The sequence below is a fragment of the Solanum pennellii genome, chromosome 6 (assembly GCF_001406875.1).
Source record: "Solanum pennellii chromosome 6, SPENNV200".
NCBI classification, from domain to species: domain Eukaryota; kingdom Viridiplantae; phylum Streptophyta; class Magnoliopsida; order Solanales; family Solanaceae; genus Solanum; species Solanum pennellii.
In genome coordinates this window covers 39,632,676-39,649,591 of record NC_028642.1, presented here as the reverse complement: position 1 = coordinate 39,649,591, position 16,916 = coordinate 39,632,676, and the positions used below count along the sequence as shown (strand labels likewise).

At 34.9% G+C, this 16,916-nt stretch overlaps 1 protein-coding gene across 1 annotated transcript; it reads left to right on the top strand.

Annotated features, from left to right (window-relative positions):
• The first annotated feature begins 3,805 nt into the window (after positions 1-3,805).
• Positions 3,806-16,577, top strand: LOC107023509 (endoribonuclease Dicer homolog 2-like). Its single transcript, XM_015224221.2, has 23 exons — positions 3,806-4,067; positions 5,008-5,088; positions 5,200-5,377; positions 5,619-5,732; positions 6,491-6,625; positions 7,508-7,592; positions 7,711-7,775; positions 8,017-8,157; positions 8,469-8,597; positions 8,688-8,817; positions 8,927-9,026; positions 9,906-10,101; positions 10,186-10,346; positions 10,611-10,829; positions 10,933-11,162; positions 11,235-11,509; positions 11,601-12,028; positions 12,118-12,221; positions 12,292-12,488; positions 12,607-12,816; positions 13,490-13,900; positions 15,551-15,829; positions 16,042-16,577. The coding sequence occupies exons 2-23, from the start codon at positions 5,018-5,020 to the stop codon at positions 16,390-16,392; spliced, it is 4,209 nt and encodes a 1,402-aa protein (XP_015079707.1). The 5' UTR covers positions 3,806-4,067; positions 5,008-5,017; the 3' UTR covers positions 16,393-16,577.
• The last annotated feature ends 339 nt before the right edge of the window (positions 16,578-16,916 follow it).

Here is a 16,916-nt window from a genome sequence, read left to right as displayed (position 1 = left end):
GAGAATAAATATTTTTTTAAAAATAAAGAATAAAGAGAGAATTGTTAATTTCAAGGGTATAAATGAGCCAAAAAGGTGAATGAAAGGGTATTTTTAGACCAAAAGATGAATGGAGGGTTATTTTAGACTTTTTCCTATAGTTCAAGCGTATTAAAAGAAGACACTTTTAAAAAAAAAAAAATAATGTCAAGAGATTTGAATTCACGATATTCGACTAAAGAATTCACTTATTTTAGGACTCCCAGCCCACCCTACATTTCATGAATCGTGAATTCAACTTTATCAAAAACTTGTTAATGGGTTGCAAACTCGTTAATTCAATTTTTAAAATTTAATTTAAGAAACAAAAAATTATTTTTTTATTTTTCATTTTGGAAAGTCACTAGTTAATTGACATTGTAAACAAATGTGTGTGTACGAGATTTTTTTTGGCAACTGTGAATACTTCTTTTGTCCACTATTGTTTGTCATGATTTCTATTTTTAGAGTTAATTAAACTATAAGAACTTTGACTAACATTTTAAGATGTATTTTCTAATCATATTAATATGCAAAAAATTGCAATTTTTAATATTTGTCATATAGTTTTTGAATATCTAAATTTATTGTTTAAAATATTGAATTAATGTAATGTAATTTAACTTTGAAAATTAGTCAAATTGACTTTCAAAAAGTACAATATGACAAATAAAAATGAACGGAGGGAGTAAGTACATAGTGGTGTATGTAAGCAAAAGTTCTCTGCCCTTTGAACTGTTAGACCCGATTAATAGCAAAGATATTTATTTATTTATTTAAAAATTAGTGCGGATCAGTGTTTTCAAAAACGATTTTGAGGCGAGTCTCGGGGCAGGGCGTACCAAAAACGCTCCGAGGCGTAAATAAAAAATATAGATCCATAAGGCATAAGTCCTAAAATTTGAGTCGTAAACCTTGAGCATAAAAACGTAAGTCCTTGGCGTAAAAAACATAGGCCCGAGCATTTTTATTTTGTTTTTAAACCTTTTTTGCTTCAAGTCATAATTTTTTATTATTGATCTAACGATATTTATCAAATAGTAACTATAATACTTTTTTTTTCTTCATCATTAATTATCTATGTTTATCTCAAATAAAAATCATAATATAATTTCTATATATTATAGGTTACTTATAAAAACTTATGTGCAAAATTAGCTTATTTTTTTAGTAATAAAATTATAAAATTGAATATATGAGACTACACCCCGTAAAACTATGAGACTTACGCCCTGTGTCTCGGGGCTTACGACTCGCCCTGTACAATATAAAATATTTCGCCTCATGCTCTAGCCTTTTAAAACACAGGTGTGGATCATACATACTAGGAGAGTTCTGTCAATAATAGTGATTACATTGAGGTTTTCAAACCCATTCAGAATATCACACGCAACTGTAGTGATTAACTTAGTAGTTATTTCTTCATTTTTAATCAGAGGGGATCCATGTATATATTTAGGTGCATCCTTTAATAGAGGCAGAGTCAGAATTTCATATCCGTGGATTCTAAATTTTAAAAAAGAACAACGAGTTTAACCTAAAATAACAACCATCAAATTTTGAACATTTTTAATATCATCTTCAATATTGTTCTAAGTGAGGTTAAAATTATCAAATTCACCATTAATATTTGGGATAATGCACAGTACCCCCTCAACCTATGCCTGAAATTCCAGAGACACGCTTATACTATACTAAGCTCCTATTAACCCCCGGAACTTATTTATTAATAATTTTCTACCCCTTTTTCGCCTACGTGACACTATTTTGTGGGTCCAACGCTGGTTGATTTTTTTTTCAAATTAGTGTCACATAGGCCCAAAAGGGTAGAAAATTACTTATAAAATAAGTTCAGGGGGGTAATAGGACTTTAGTATAGTATAAGTGTGTCTCTGGAATTTCGGGCATAGGTTGAGGGGGTACTTGTGCATTTTCTTTTTTATTTTGACAACTAAAATAAAAAATTTTACTAGTTTCATATCACCTTGAACCATTACTGCCTGCCACCAAAAGTTTAAATTATTTTAATATAATAAATTATCGATATATGGGATGACCCTAGAATCTAAAATTAGAAGTCAATTTTAAATAAATAATCATATCGTATAAAAGTAAACAAATAAAAAAATGAAAAGAGAAAGAAAGAGTACATACACGAGGTCAGATTTTGAATGGTAGCAATCATATCAATAATAAATTTTAGAACGCTAAAATCTAAAAAATAGATTTGAGCTAAACTTTTCTGAATGTTTTAGTAGAAATCAATAGTCAGATATTGTTTTAGAGTACAACACAATTTGATGTATTTTTCTTAAAAAGATCATTGACAATCTGATGTATTTTTCTTATCCGCATAGAAGATATACTCATTTAATTACCCTATTAAAATTGAGGATCTTCTCGACTAGCAAGTTATTTGTTGGGTTCATCAAAATGATGAGAAATTTCATGTTTGTAATACTAATTCGTCAAAGTTGTCCACTTTTTACAACAATATCTTTAGAGGATGCTAATGTTTTTGATAGTCATTTTTTTGCCCCTTCTTAATAAGCTCTAATTCTCCATCAATGGTCAGTTTTTAGTTAATATTATTTATTTTTGGATAAAAAATAATAAAACACCAGTAAAATAAATCTATTTTATTCTTTATTTTTAGCAAGAAATCAATTTTATTTTGAACTTCTAAAAATGTTAAATATTCTCATTTGCGTCAACTTACGTAGCGAAAAGATATTAATGGGAAATTGATCGTTAATTCTTAATATAAATAATTAAATATGTGATTAAGTGCATCAGTTAACACTCTTGTAGTGTACTATGAGGATGTTCAAATGATCTTTGTGGGTATATTAGGAGCGACAAGACTAGAAACAATCTTACAAAGATGAGAGTAGCGAGACTGAGATGATTTGGACATATAAAAAGGAGTTGTGTTGACGCTTTAATGAGGAGATGCAAGAGAGTGGTCTAGGGTACAGAGAGGTGAGAGGGGTAGAGGTAGGCCAAAAATTATTAGGGAGAGGCGATCATACATGACATGACACAACTTCATATTATCGAGGACATGACTCTAGATATGAAGAAGTGAAGGTCACATAATGTTACTAGGAATAGAGTGTTGTCTTGCATTGTGAAGTTTTTGCATAGTACTGATCGTACCCTCGTAGTTCTTGTCATATGTTGTATATTATGTTTTGTTTATCACACTATTTTACTGTTGTTAATGTTTTTTTCTTGTAGATTTTAATACTGTTTTTTTTTTTAAATTACATATTATATTTTTTCATTATTTTCATCTTCTTGTACTTGACTTTGATGAACTTGAGCAGATGAATTTTCGAAAACATTCTCTCTAACTTTACGAAGTTGTGATAACATTTGCGTTTACTCTACTCTTCTAGACCTCAATACTTACAAAAAATTTATGAAATATGTTGTTATTGTTGCAACCTAGATCGAAGTATGATATTGTATTAAATTCAACTTTTTAAAAATTAAAATATCTATTTTTTCAAACAATAAAAAATTCATATACATGTCAGTCTCAAGTAAACAAATGCTAAAGATTAAACATGTTTATCATCTAAACAATTTTGTGTTTACACTCGATCTTTATCGATATTAATGTTGGTATTAAACATAAAATCAGAAATCCAAAGTAGGTATTAACCTTACTTTTTAAGCCTAAAATAGATCACTTTTATGTTATTGTCAAACACTTCTAAAATATTTTTTTAAAATAAAAAAACCTTAAAAACCAGAAACACCTTTAAAAAAAAAATGTTCAGTGTGTTCTTTTGAATTTTAATTGGATTTCTGTAGAATTGGCCAAAAGATTCTTTTTCATCACTGTCTTCCTTTTTCATTCGGAAAAAGATTTGGGGTATTTAATTTTACTTTACTGTTTTTGCTTTTTCGAGGGGTTGGGGTTGTTGCAGAGCCTAAACCTCTACATATTCTCTATATCACTCTCCTCTTCTTCACTAATGAACACTCAAAAGCTGCTGGCAAACATCCTCTTCAAAGTTCTTGCAATTCAACTCTAGCCAGTGAGTTTTCCTGTCTATCTCTGTGTTTGTTTTTTCTGAATATTACTGCTTTATGCATTTTTTATGAAATGGGTGTTTAAAGTTTTTGATTGTATGTTGTTTTACTTACAAAATCTTGCCTTTTTTTCTTTCTAATTCGATATGTGTATTTCTGTTGGTTATGGGTTTTTCTTTGTGTTCCTTTGAAATGGTATTAAGTGTGTAAAAAATAGGCTGCTTTAACCCTGTTATGTCACATGGTTGTCATTTTCTTGGGAAGGTTTCTGTTTCATCTTTGTTACTTTGTTGGTGTCTTTATGTTTGTTTGTTTCAATGATAATGTGGATAACAAATCAATGGAGTTAGCTGACTGTTTCTGTGCTTCTTTTTCATAAAGATCATTCTTTAATGCTTTTTTAAAATGAGTTTTTCCATGGGGGTTTAAATCTTTGATTGCATGTTCTTTTACTTACAAAGTCTTGTTTTTGTTTTCCTTCTGATTTGATATGTGTACTCTTAGATTTTGGTTTTTCTTTAAAATGGTACAGAAGGTATAGTTTCCTTGGGAGGGTTTTGTTTTTTCTCTTTGTTACTTTGTTGGTGTCTTTATGTTGGTCTGGTCCTATGTTAATGTAGATAACAAATCAATGGATCCAGCTGACTATTCCTGTGTTTGTTTTTCATAAAGATCACTCTTTTATGCATTATTTTGAAATGGTTGTTTTCATGAAGGTTAAATCTTTTGATTAATGTGCTGAACTTACAAAACTTATTTTTTATTTCTGGTTTGATTTGTATTGGCTTCTCTTTGTGTTTCTTTGAAATCGTAAAACGGGTGTGTGGATACAATAGGATGTTTTTATGTATGATCACCTGGTTGTCATTTTCTTGGAGCGTTTGTTGTTTCATTTTATTACTTCTGTTGATGTCTTTATTTTGTTTGGTCTAAATGTTAATGTAGATAAAAACCAATGGAGCCAACTGATGTTGCAGTCTCTGAAGACCAACAGCTCTCCGCTGACCCTCTACCTTTTGCTAGAAGGTTGGCTTCTTACGTCTGTTTTCTCTTTTAACAGAGTTTAGGTAAAAAAGAATTGATTGAAACAACGAACTTTTGTAATATACATTCTCTATCTATGATTTTGTTATGTAGTTATCAGTTGGAAGCCCTAGAGACTGCATTAAAGCAGAACACAATTGTTTACTTGGAGACTGGTTCTGGAAAGACCTTGATTGCAATTATGCTTCTTAGAAGCTATGCTTACCTTCTTCGAAAGCCATCTCCGTACATAGCTGTTTTCTTGGTCCCGACTGTTGTTCTAGTGACTCAGGTAGTACATCTAGCTTCTCAATCTAGTCCCTTAAAATTCATCATCTTAATGGGTATATTTTTAGGAATGGATGTATCCACTACTTTCTCTCCCGTCTAAAGATTGAAGAACTATTTTTTTCCCATTAGTTTTCTCATGTTCTGCAGTTTGTTTGACTGTTTCAGTTTGCTTGGTTTAAGGTCCAAAACTATCTATTTGACTTGACATAATGTTGTTGATCTTGTGGTTTGATAATTACAAGCAAGGAGATTCTCTCATGATGCATACAGACTTAAAAGTGGGCAAGTATTGGGGAGAAATGGGTGTTGATTATTGGGATGCTGCTACATGGCAACGCCAAGTGGACGCCCATGAGGTGTGTATGAACTATATTTTATCTTCAGTGATAGATTATTAACTGTTGCTTGAGTTGGCATTGAATATGGCTACAATGTTTTCAAAAGGATTCTGATCCTAAAGTTACTTCACAACTATATGGGAATAAAATGTAAGTGACTGTTTATTAACGGGACATGGAGTATATGCTTCTATGCTAAAGTAAGGCCCGCATCTTCATAAAAATACCCACAGCTGAAGGGTCAAACCCACTACAACCTATCTTTAGACCTTGAGGGGTTGTTTGGTTGGTGAGATAAGCGATAACAATCCCGGGAAACAATTCGGGATTATTTTATCCCATGTTTGATTATGAGTATCAATTAGTCTCAGAATACATTTTGTAATAAAATGGTGGGACAGCTAATCCCATGGGATATCGTTGTCTATCTCCTTACGGTAACCATTAGAGATCAAATTTTTTGTACAGATTAGTTAATTAAAAGAAATGGTTGTGAAAGCTTTAAAAGAGTTTAGCTGCCCATATTTGCGATTGAATTTGTGAGTTTTAGGTTGTCTAGTGACTGGTATTGGAATCTCGTGGAATAGTAATGTGCTCTCCAAGGGAAGTCTTAAATGAGCTGCTGTTGTTTGCCTTGAGATCCTTTTTTGGGCAGGCTCTCTTCGAATATATTAGATCTGTCATTCATCATTTATATGCTAGGAAATAAGTTAGGCATTGTATTATATATTACTTGGATGCATCATAAGTAATCATCCCAGGGTTTCGTCTTTCAGGTACTGGTTATGACTCCAGCAATACTACTTGCTGCTTTGAGGCATAGCTTTATACAAATAAACATGATTAAAGTTATAATATTTGATGAGTGCCATAATGCACGAGGCAAACACCCCTATGCAAGCATAATGATGGTATGTTGTTTGTGCTACGATTGAATTTTCTGTACAACAGTTTGTGCTAATTGTTGATTATATTTTCTAAAGTGCAGTTTCTTTACCTGGACAATGCTTTTATGTAATACGTGTCACTCTCTTGGTTCCAAAATACTTGACCCACTTTGGTTATCACGTATCCAAAGTAAATTGTTTGAATAGATTATTATTAAGGAGTTCAGTAAATAAGGGCCTTTGCTGAAATGAGTTGATAAATTGTCAAATAATACTTTTGTATGTTTGAGTTATCAACTGGAAAGTCTTTACATGCTAGAAAAGAGAACTTGTAAAAACTTATAATGTAAACAATTAGCAAAAACTGTCATCCAGGTTTGTTTCTTTAATAGCTGATTATATTAGACTTTTAACTCTTCTAGAAAATCCACATACTTTCCTATTGCAGTAGAATACTGAGCGTTGGAGACGTCTTATTTTGCATGAGATATCCTATTGCATGAAGGTGCTATGTGTTACAGTCATTTTTGTCTCTTTAGGTTGTGTATCACATCTCACACTGGATGATGACATGAGTTGTTATTACGTGGTTTTCGTCATTACTTACCTCATGAGATAAGTTGTGGTGTTGAGAGGACCAAGGCTCATTCTCTTGTCGTGGTACCAAAGTTAGGCACATTCATATTCCTTGTTTATCCAAATGCTAAGTTCCATATAATGTTGACAGCACTCTAATTATCTAGGCCAGGGTGTGATCAGGGAGGGGTGCCACATTGCTTAAGAGCATGTATTATAGTCTCCTGTTATTGTCTTGGGCAATGTCCACATCCTGAGCTAATCCTGCTTGAACACGACTTATTATGGTGCTTGAACAATTCATGTCTTAGAGGATTAATTTTCTTTCAGGAATTTTATCATTGCCAGTTAACCCGTCAGAGCTTACAACTTCCAAGAGTATTTGGGATGACTGCTTCCCCTATAAAGTCTAAAGGTTTGCGGGATTTGATCTTATAACTTTGGACATCTTTTGAGATGTTTCTACATCATACTGTTAAAGAACTGGTTATCTCACTTTCTCTGGATTTTCATGTTTTATACTTTTTGTGCAGGTTCTAGCACGGCAGATTGTTATTGGCAAAAGATTCGTGATCTTGAGAATCTTATGAATTCCAAGGTTTTCTCACATTTATCTAGTTTTGTCTTGTACTCTGATTGAATGTAGTTCAGAGAAGAGACTGCGAATATTAAAATTTAGCTTTTGGATGTTTTTCATCAAAACATTGCATGATTGACTTCAGTTTCTTGCTTAGAGTTGCACTAAGCAGAAACTGTGCTTATAAGCAGATGAAGATCATAAGCACACATTTAGATGTATATTTGGTTCCTCTAATTGTGATCTGCCTTTGCAAATGAAGGTATACACGTGTGGCAGTGAATCTGTTCTGGCGGAGTATATCCCATTCTCTAATCCGAAGTTGAAGATATACAAACATGTGGATATTCCTTGCACATTGTTTCTTAGTGTAGCTCATGACCTGGAACAGTTGAAAGAAATGGTAAGCAACAATTCTTTAGCCAATGGATTGTCTTTCTACTTCGCATAACGTTCATGCAAATCTTCCGTCCCTCTCTGAAGATATCTTCCCTTGTATCAATTATTAGTTAGATTTTGGTGCCTCTTTCCTCTGTAGTAGTTGTGTGCAAGCAGAAAACGGGAAGTGCCTTGAATGATTACTGAGACTACTAGCTAAACCTTAATTTATCCTTATAGTAGCGATTGGAGCAATTATGTTGGCTTGTTCAACATGTGGGTCAGACATTTTTGCTCTTCCCATTTTAGTTGCTTTAACTTTTCTTATCATTGCAGCATGATTGTTCAATTTCAAAGTCAAACCTGTCCTTTATGAGTGCTGGAACTGCAAGAAGACGTTTGTCAAAACTTTATTCGGCTTTCTTATTTTGTTTGAGTGAGATGGGTGCTTGGCTGGCTTTCAAGGTAAATGTTGTTCCTTGTTGGAGCCAAAATAATTAAATAAACATTTTAGCCTTGATCATTTTCCTAACATGAGAGTTCATTTTGAATCAGGCTACTGAGTTCTTGTCCCGTGAAGAAGTTGATTTCCTTTCATGGGGAGAGTTAGATGTATGTGCTCAAACTATTGTTAGAGATTTCAGTTGGGGTGCATCTAAGATTTTTTCGGCTCGCTTACCTTCTGGTATCATAGTTACAACATCCATTTTCTTTTCTTCCTGAACTGTAAGATTCTCGTTTGATTTCTTTCTGCTATCTGTGTCTTACTCACTCTCTCTTCCCTGTAAACGTAGGGCCACATTGGTCAATTGGTGGTGATATTCAGGCAAATGTGGATGCTGGATATTTGTCATCCAAAGTTACTTGTCTTCTAGAGTCTCTTCTTGAGTACAGGTGAGAGCGGTTGAATATTGAATCTACTAATTAGTCAAAAGATTTAATGTCAGATCAATCTGTTGGAAGTTTGGAGAAAAGATGGGAAAAAAAGAAGTGGTTGGTTAGATTCTCTTAACATTTTGCGTCTGCGAGAGACTCTTTCGAAAGAAAAGTGCTTAGTTTCGTTGGAACAACCAATGCAAATATCATATTGACTTTCTCTCGCCCTACTTCTAAAGATGGGGATAAAGAGTAAAAGCCCCCTTAGCTCTGCCAGGCACTGGACAGGGGTTAGCTCTGTAAATGTGTAGATCCAAGTGGAGACCTTCCATTGATCTAGGGAGCCTGGTGTAGTTTCTTTCCCCAAGAACTCTTTTTCAATCCATATGGCCAAAAAAGGCTATCTACCCCCATTCTACTAGCAAACCCTTTCTTTTAGTTGGGTAAGGACTCTCGGTTAGCCCTTTTTTTGTTCTTTGGTCATTTCCAGTAACCTGGTAGATCTACTGAACCTTTTCCAGAAGGGAGTTTCGAAGGGCTGCGGAACTGGTAACCTTAGCCCAGAACTCGATCTACGGCCCCCTCAAGGTTAGGGGCACTCAAAAGCGAAGGAAGGTTGTCTTTTTGTTTCCCTGGCCAAAATGGACATGCTTTTCTTTCGCAGATTCTGAGGAAGCACGTGTAGAATTATATGTGATTTGGTGTTGATGCAATTAAACATTTGTAAGATCTTACAGTTCCTTTGTATTGTTCTTGAGAATACTTTGGATTCATGAATAAATATGAACTTCCCCTGGTATTTAATATGGACAGCTTCTGAGATTATCCATTCTGTTGTAGGGAAATAGGATTAGATATTTAGTGATTACCGACAAACAATCTTTTCATTGGTAACAGGGACCAGAAGGATTTGAGATGCATCATATTTGTTGAGAGAATTATTACAGCCATTGTTCTTCGGTCTCTATTGAATGAGTTGCTTCCGGAACTATGTGGTTGGAGAACTGAGTACACAGCAGGACATATTTCTGTGGTCCAGTCACAGAGTAGGAAATTACAAAACAAAATTGTTGAAGAATTTCGCAAGGGGTTGGTAAGTTAATCTTTTTTTTTTTTTTTTGCTTTCTAGATAGATTTTGAAGTTTGAAAAAGTCTGATATCCATGCAAACACTGCAGGTGAACATTATTGTAGCAACATCTATTCTTGAAGAGGGCTTGGATGTTCAAAGTTGCAACCTTGTCATTCGATTTGATCCCTCAGCTACTGTTTGTAGCTTTATACAGTCACGTGGACGAGCTCGAATGCAAAACTCTGACTTTCTTCTGATGGTCAGAAGGTATGTTTTGTCAATATATTCTAATTGATACTATGAATGTATTCAGAGTTCTGACATTATTATTTTTTTGGTGTATTATTTACTGAAACATTCTATTTCTTCTGTTGTCTGTACTACTGTTATACAAAGATAAAATGAATTATTTAAAAGAATCTAATAAACAATTACTTTAGCTCTTCACATTTTGTGCAATTACCAATGATAAATTTGGAAGATTTGATTATAACAGTGGACTGATTGTTCTCATTTTGACTCAAATTCTAGTGGGGATGATTCGACCCTCACTCGCATGCACAACTATATGGCTAGTGGAGAGATAATGCGACAAGAATCATTACGTCATGCTTCTATTCCATGTTCACCTCTAGATGATGAATTGTATGATGAGCCTTGCTACAAAGTTGAAAGCACAGGAGCAATTGTCACCCTCAGTTCTAGCGTGTCATTGTTATACTTATATTGCTCAAGGCTACCATCTGATGGGTTTGTACTGCATACTTCTTGCTATGTGTTAAGGATTCTGGTATCCTTGAGTACTTCATGTGTTAAATATTGTCTTATTGTCTGACATTCAATTCAATTGTAGGTACTTTAAACCCAATCCTAGGTGTGTGATTGATAAGGAAACAGGAACCTGCACGCTGCAACTTCCCAAAAGTTGCCCTTTGCAAAGAATTATTAGTGTACAGGGGAATAGCAAAATATCAAAGCAACTTGCATGCCTGGAGGCTTGTAAAGAACTTCATCGTGTGGGTGCCTTGACTGACAATCTTGTTCCTGATATCATGGAAGAAGAAACCATCAACAAAGAATTGGGTAAAATACTTTTCATCTAATGTGGTTTTTTTTTGGATTGTGGTGCTTGACTAAATCTATTATATTGTGCAGAATGTCAAATCCATACTGTTGAAGAATCAAAATACTTTCCACCAGAATTGGTTAGTCATTGTGGCAATGATTCAGAAGCAGTGTACTACTGCTACCTAGTTGAGTTGCAACATGACGCTTGCAACGATTTCCAGCTTCATGGAATTATACTTGCTGTTAGGACAAGGCTTAAGTTTGATGATGAAATAATGGCATTTGACTTGGACATAGATAGGAGGGGACGCTTACAAGTTCAACTTAATTATCACAACGTTGTTACACTTACTTCTGAAGAGGTGACTAATTTTGATGGATTTTATCATCTCTTTACTCGTTACCTGTGAAAATGATTGCTGATACTTTTAATATCCATCTCTTTTTCTCCAGATTCAACGGTGTCGGAGGTTTCAATCCAGCATCTTCAGAATTCTTCTTGACCGTGATCTGAGTAAACTGCAGGGCGCTTTGGCTGCAGTTCAATCGCCTATTGGTTCTGCAGTTTCTGATTATCTTTTGCTCCCATCTTTGGGTACTACCCCTGAAATAAATTGGAAATGCGTGAATTCTTTACTGTTTCCGTCTCAAGTTCTTGGGGCTAAGCATATGGATTGCTGTTCTACACAAGGTCGCAAACGCAGTGTTAGCACCAAAACTGGGGTGGTATGTAGCTGCATGTTGGAGAACTCATTGGTCTTTACTCCTCATAATGGCCATATATACTGCATTACTGGTTTTTTGGATAATTTGGATTGCAACTCATTGTTGGATACGAGAACTGGAGAACCCATTACCTACATAGAATACTACAAAAAGCGGTTTGTACAATTAGCTTCTGATTTCCTGGTGCGCCTTTTCCATATTTCATCTTTTGGTTTCAAAATATTAAGTAAGATGCGGTTTACAGACGTGGGATTAACATATGCTTTGAAGAAGAACCGCTTCTTAGGGGAAAACATATTTGTAAGGTGCACAATTACCTTCAAAGATGCAGAATACAGAAGGCTAAAGGTTTGATCATATGGTTCTCCTTTTGTTATAATGCTTATGTATGATCTCTTATCTTTGGCCTCCTTCGCAGATTCAACTGATTCATCTGTTGAGTTGCCTCCTGAACTTTGTTCCCTCATCATGTCACCCGTCTCTATTTCTACCCTTAATACCTATTCATATGTTCCTTCGATCATGCATCGGATTGAGTCCTTGGTTATGGCCTCAAACTTGAAAAGAATGCATTTGGATCACTGCACACTAGATATTTTTATTCCGACCATTAAGGTATGTGCTGCTATGATATCATCTCAGATCTTTGCTGTAATTAAATCGGTCTCTTTTAAGCTGTGAGCTTCATACATACTCCCGTGCTCACAACTTACTCCTTGTTTTATTATTTTAGGTTTTGGAAGCAATGACAACAAAGAAATGCCTCGAGAAGTTTCATCTGGAGTCACTTGAGACACTTGGAGACTCTTTTCTCAAATATGCTTCCAGTATACAGCTATTTAAGACTTACGAAAATCATCATGAGGGTCTTCTCACCATTAAGAAAAACAAAATCATTTCCAATGATGCACTATGTAGGCTTGGATGTGCTCGTAAAATACCGGTAGATATTCCTGTGTAATCAACTCCATGTCTCTATTAATCATTGAAGACTTATTGTTTTTTTCTTTCTGATATGTCTCATCAATGCTTAAGACAATCAGGGGATATTTGCTTGTACACTTTGATTAAGGATTTGATATTGACTGTTAATTATACATGTCCCCGAAAAGTTGTCAACTCTTGCATTATAAACATTCTTTACTTCCCTTCCTTGCCCACCCAGGGGAAATTTGCTTGTACACTTTGATCAAGGATTCGATATTGGCTGTTAATTATGCCTGCTACCTAAAAGTTTTCTACTCTTGCATTTAAACACTCTCTACTTCCTGTCCTTGCCCCCACAACTGTTTACTGTTTGTTAAATTTTATTTTTTTTGAGAATTTGTTTGTTATAGTAGAAATTAGTTGTTATTTATATTTGTAAAACAAGCATATTTTGTCACTGCATCAAATTGGAGTACATTTATTTAAGGACATGGCAATTTTGAGGGATTGCTTTTGGATACTTGTATAAGTAAATATCCCAGTGGATTCATAAAGAGTTCCTACAGTTCCTTAATATTTTATTGGTCTTAACTGCATAGTCTTCTGCGTTGCTGGATGCAAATGCTATTTGAATTCTTTTTCCATTTACTTCTTTTGGTTTTCCCTTCAATAAATACCTTTGATTGCAGGGATTTATCCGTAATGAACCATTTGATCTTAAAGCATGGCTCATTCCTGGTGATAATTCTCAAATTCACACCTTCGACGAAGAGTTCCTAACTTCTTCTGATAAAATGTATAGTGGAGGAAAACAGAAGTTTAAAAGTAAGAGAGTAGCTGATGTTGTTGAGGCACTAATTGGTGCCTACCTCAGCTCAGGTGGGGAAGTAGCGGCTTTATCATTTATGAAATGGCTTGGAGTGGATATCGATTTTGTTGATGCACCTTTGCCAAGGAACTTTCCCATGAATGCTGAGAAGCTAATCAATGTCAGATACTTGGAATCCCTGCTACATTACAAGTTCAATGATCCTTCTCTGCTTGTTGAAGCGCTGACTCACGGATCTTACATGCTACCTGAGATTCCACGATGCTATCAGGTTTTCTCGTTAATGAATATTATATATCTTAATGTTGTTAAATACTTGGATCTATATTTTGCAGTTTGATTACTAAAAATATATTGTTGCCTAGATTGGGGAAGTTGTGAACCTGAACATTTCATTAACCTAAGGCTGCATAGCATATGCATATCCTCACATTTGGACCAATATATTGTGAGCGTTCAAGATAAGTAATATCATAAAAACAAGAGCAGTGCTTTGTGGCTCTTAGGACATCGGAGAAAGAAATGAAACAATGTTGAGATTGAGAAAGTCAAGTTTGGGGTTTCCTAATTAATTATGACCTATGAGTTCCCAAGTAGAAATTGATTGCTAGAGCAGCAAGATTGGCATTGATTTTAGAAGATATTCTTATCCTAAGATGATGCCAGTTGTTGTTTAATTCTTGAAGGATATGATAGAGCCTTGGTTCAGTGGAACATTTGGTGCCAATGGGCTTCTTCTATGACAAGTAATGGGGTGGCCTTGTGACTAAAACAAGGGATAAATGAGACAATACCTGATTTCGACTTTGGAATTTACAATGACCGTGATTTTCCTTTGGGATACTTTGTGTATGCCATTTGTGTGCTTACCAGATTTGACCCCTGCATAGAGAAAGCAATACAAGCGGCAAGCCTATTCTTTAGTGGAAGATACACAAACTTGAGACTCAAGGAGAACCAGCATCATACGCATCTTAGGTGTTTTGACTTGTGGAAATTACATTCTTAGGCTGCAGGACTTACTGAATTTCCATTTGGGAGAAATCAAGAGAGTAAAGTGAAGTGATCAATGCATATTGTTCAGCAGCATTGACGGGATTCACGTATGGAGATGCAAATCATGTTTCGGTTGGCTCAACTCTCGCGGCCTTGGAAATTCAGTTAGCAATGGACTTTGTGGCATGTAAAAGGAGATAAAAAAAATCTATACACCAAGTTTTGCCAAGAAAAGTAAGGTGGTTGGTATATTATGGTCAAAAGAGATGGCATACTTTGGTTTCTCCATCTGAAAGGAAAACATCAGGCTGGGGATTTAAGTTCTACCATTATTACCAGTCACTGAGGTTGTGTGAAATTGGCACTCTTTAGTGTACCCAAAAATAGCACCGAGGATGGGTAGAAAGGATTTGTGTATGCCTCGGAAGCAATTTATAAGCAGAAGCAAGCTCGAAAGGAAGTAAGGGATCTAAGCCATCATGATGATGGGAATTCACTCAAATCTTTTGTGGTGGATTAATAGCAGAAAGTGATCAGTACTAAACTTGAGAGGGTCACTAATTATGCTTGTTAGATTGTTATTCTTGATGGATCAATCGTTTCCATTCGTTAAAGTTCAATAAATATGATTTGAGGAACAGAGAGAATACCAATGTGTTTAGTGACCAACATCACAAAGTTCGTGTTTTACACTGGACCATTTTATTTGGAAGCTTTTTACTTGAACTATGCATCATGATCAGTTATGTTCACATAATTCATTTTCTGCTGTGTCGTGGTTCCATTGCGGTATGTTCAGCCTTCCTTGCACACTGAGAGGATAGAGTCACATTGCCTACATTCATAGTTTGTTCTTTTAAGATCAATACTTGTGTCTTCTTAACTCTCTTGATTGTCATGCTGATATGATCACCTGGCTATGCAGCGCTTGGAATTTCTTGGAGATGCAGTGCTAGATTATGTTGTTACAGCACATCTCTATTTCAAGTATCCAGGACTGACTCCAGGACTAATTACTGATTTGAGGTCTGCCTCCGTAAACAATGAGTGTTATGCTCAGTCTGCAGTTAAGGCTGGCCTGCACAAGCACATTCTTCATGCCTCGCAAGATCTGCAGAGGCAAATACTTAGTACTGTTGAGGATTTCGAAAAATTGGATCTTCTGTCCACGTTTGGATGGGAGGCTGAAACTACTTTCCCAAAGGTATTGCATACTTACCTCAAAGTTAAGACATAACACTTCATCTGAGAAACCCAAATTTAAGATACAAAAGAAAAAAAGTTTCTGAATGCTGTTTCTGCAATCAAACTGTAATTCTTTTCCATTGTCAAAAGTTTCATCTTAAGATCAGTGCGGATTAATTGTATCGTATGTGCTAAAGGTTTAGCTCATTTTCTTTTTTTGGTTCGATATAGGTGCTTGGAGATGTTATTGAATCCCTTGGTGGTGCAATCTTTGTTGACTCGGGCTTCAACAAAGACATTACATTTCAGAGCATACGACCTCTTTTGGAACCGTTGGTTACTCCTCAGACAGTAAAGCTCCAACCAGTAAGAGAGTTAAGTGAACTATGTGACCAGAAAGGTTATATAAAGAAGAAGGATGTCGTCTCTCGTGAGAACGGTTTAGCATATATTACAGTAGAGGTTGAAGCAAATGGTGTTATTCACAAGAGCACGTGCTCGGGACGAGACAAAATAATGGCCAAGAAGGTGGCTAGCAAAAATGTCATCAAGTCTCTGAAAGAATGTCCATCCAATGCTTAGGAGTTGTTACTTTTCTGCTACTTCAGTTTACGAAATTCCTACAAATCCTTAATATTTTAAGGATCATTTTTGTTGTTTGATTGCTTCTCTTATTAGAACTGTTTAGATGTGCCTTCCATTGTATTTTGGTTGCTATTTCAATTGGGCTACTTTATAAATGTGTCATTTAATTTGACTTTTTTTCACATTTATGTCCTCAAACTTTGAGGATGCATAAGTAGAGACTTGTAGAGTCTGTTTGAATTGATCTCAAAGTTGGTCAAACCTAGTTTTAGCTTTTGGGAGTGTTTGACAAAGTTAAAAATAACTTGAAACAAGTTTAAAATAACTTTAAAAAGATTAAAAGTTAAAAGTACGTCTTCCCATACTTTTCATTTTTCAATTTACAAGTTTTGCAAGTTTTATTTTTCTAAGTTAAGCCAAACAGACTCTTAAATTTGTATATAGTTGAATAAGTAAACGCATAAGTCTTATACATGTAGGACATAAATTGTCATTTTTATCCTTTTTAATGTCTTTCTTAT

What these genes read in the sequence shown, in the direction of transcription:
- LOC107023509 (XM_015224221.2), top strand. Translation starts at nt 5,018, where the DNA reads ATGGAGCCAACTGATGTTGCAGTCTCTGAAGACCAACAGCTCTCCGCT. An exon ending in AGAATCTTATGAATTCCAAG is followed by an intron (nt 7,776 to 8,016) that starts GTTTTCTCACAT and finishes TTGCAAATGAAG; the next exon opens with GTATACACGTGTGGCAGTGA. An exon ending in TTCGGCTCGCTTACCTTCTG is followed by an intron (nt 8,818 to 8,926) that starts GTATCATAGTTA and finishes CTGTAAACGTAG; the next exon opens with GGCCACATTGGTCAATTGGT.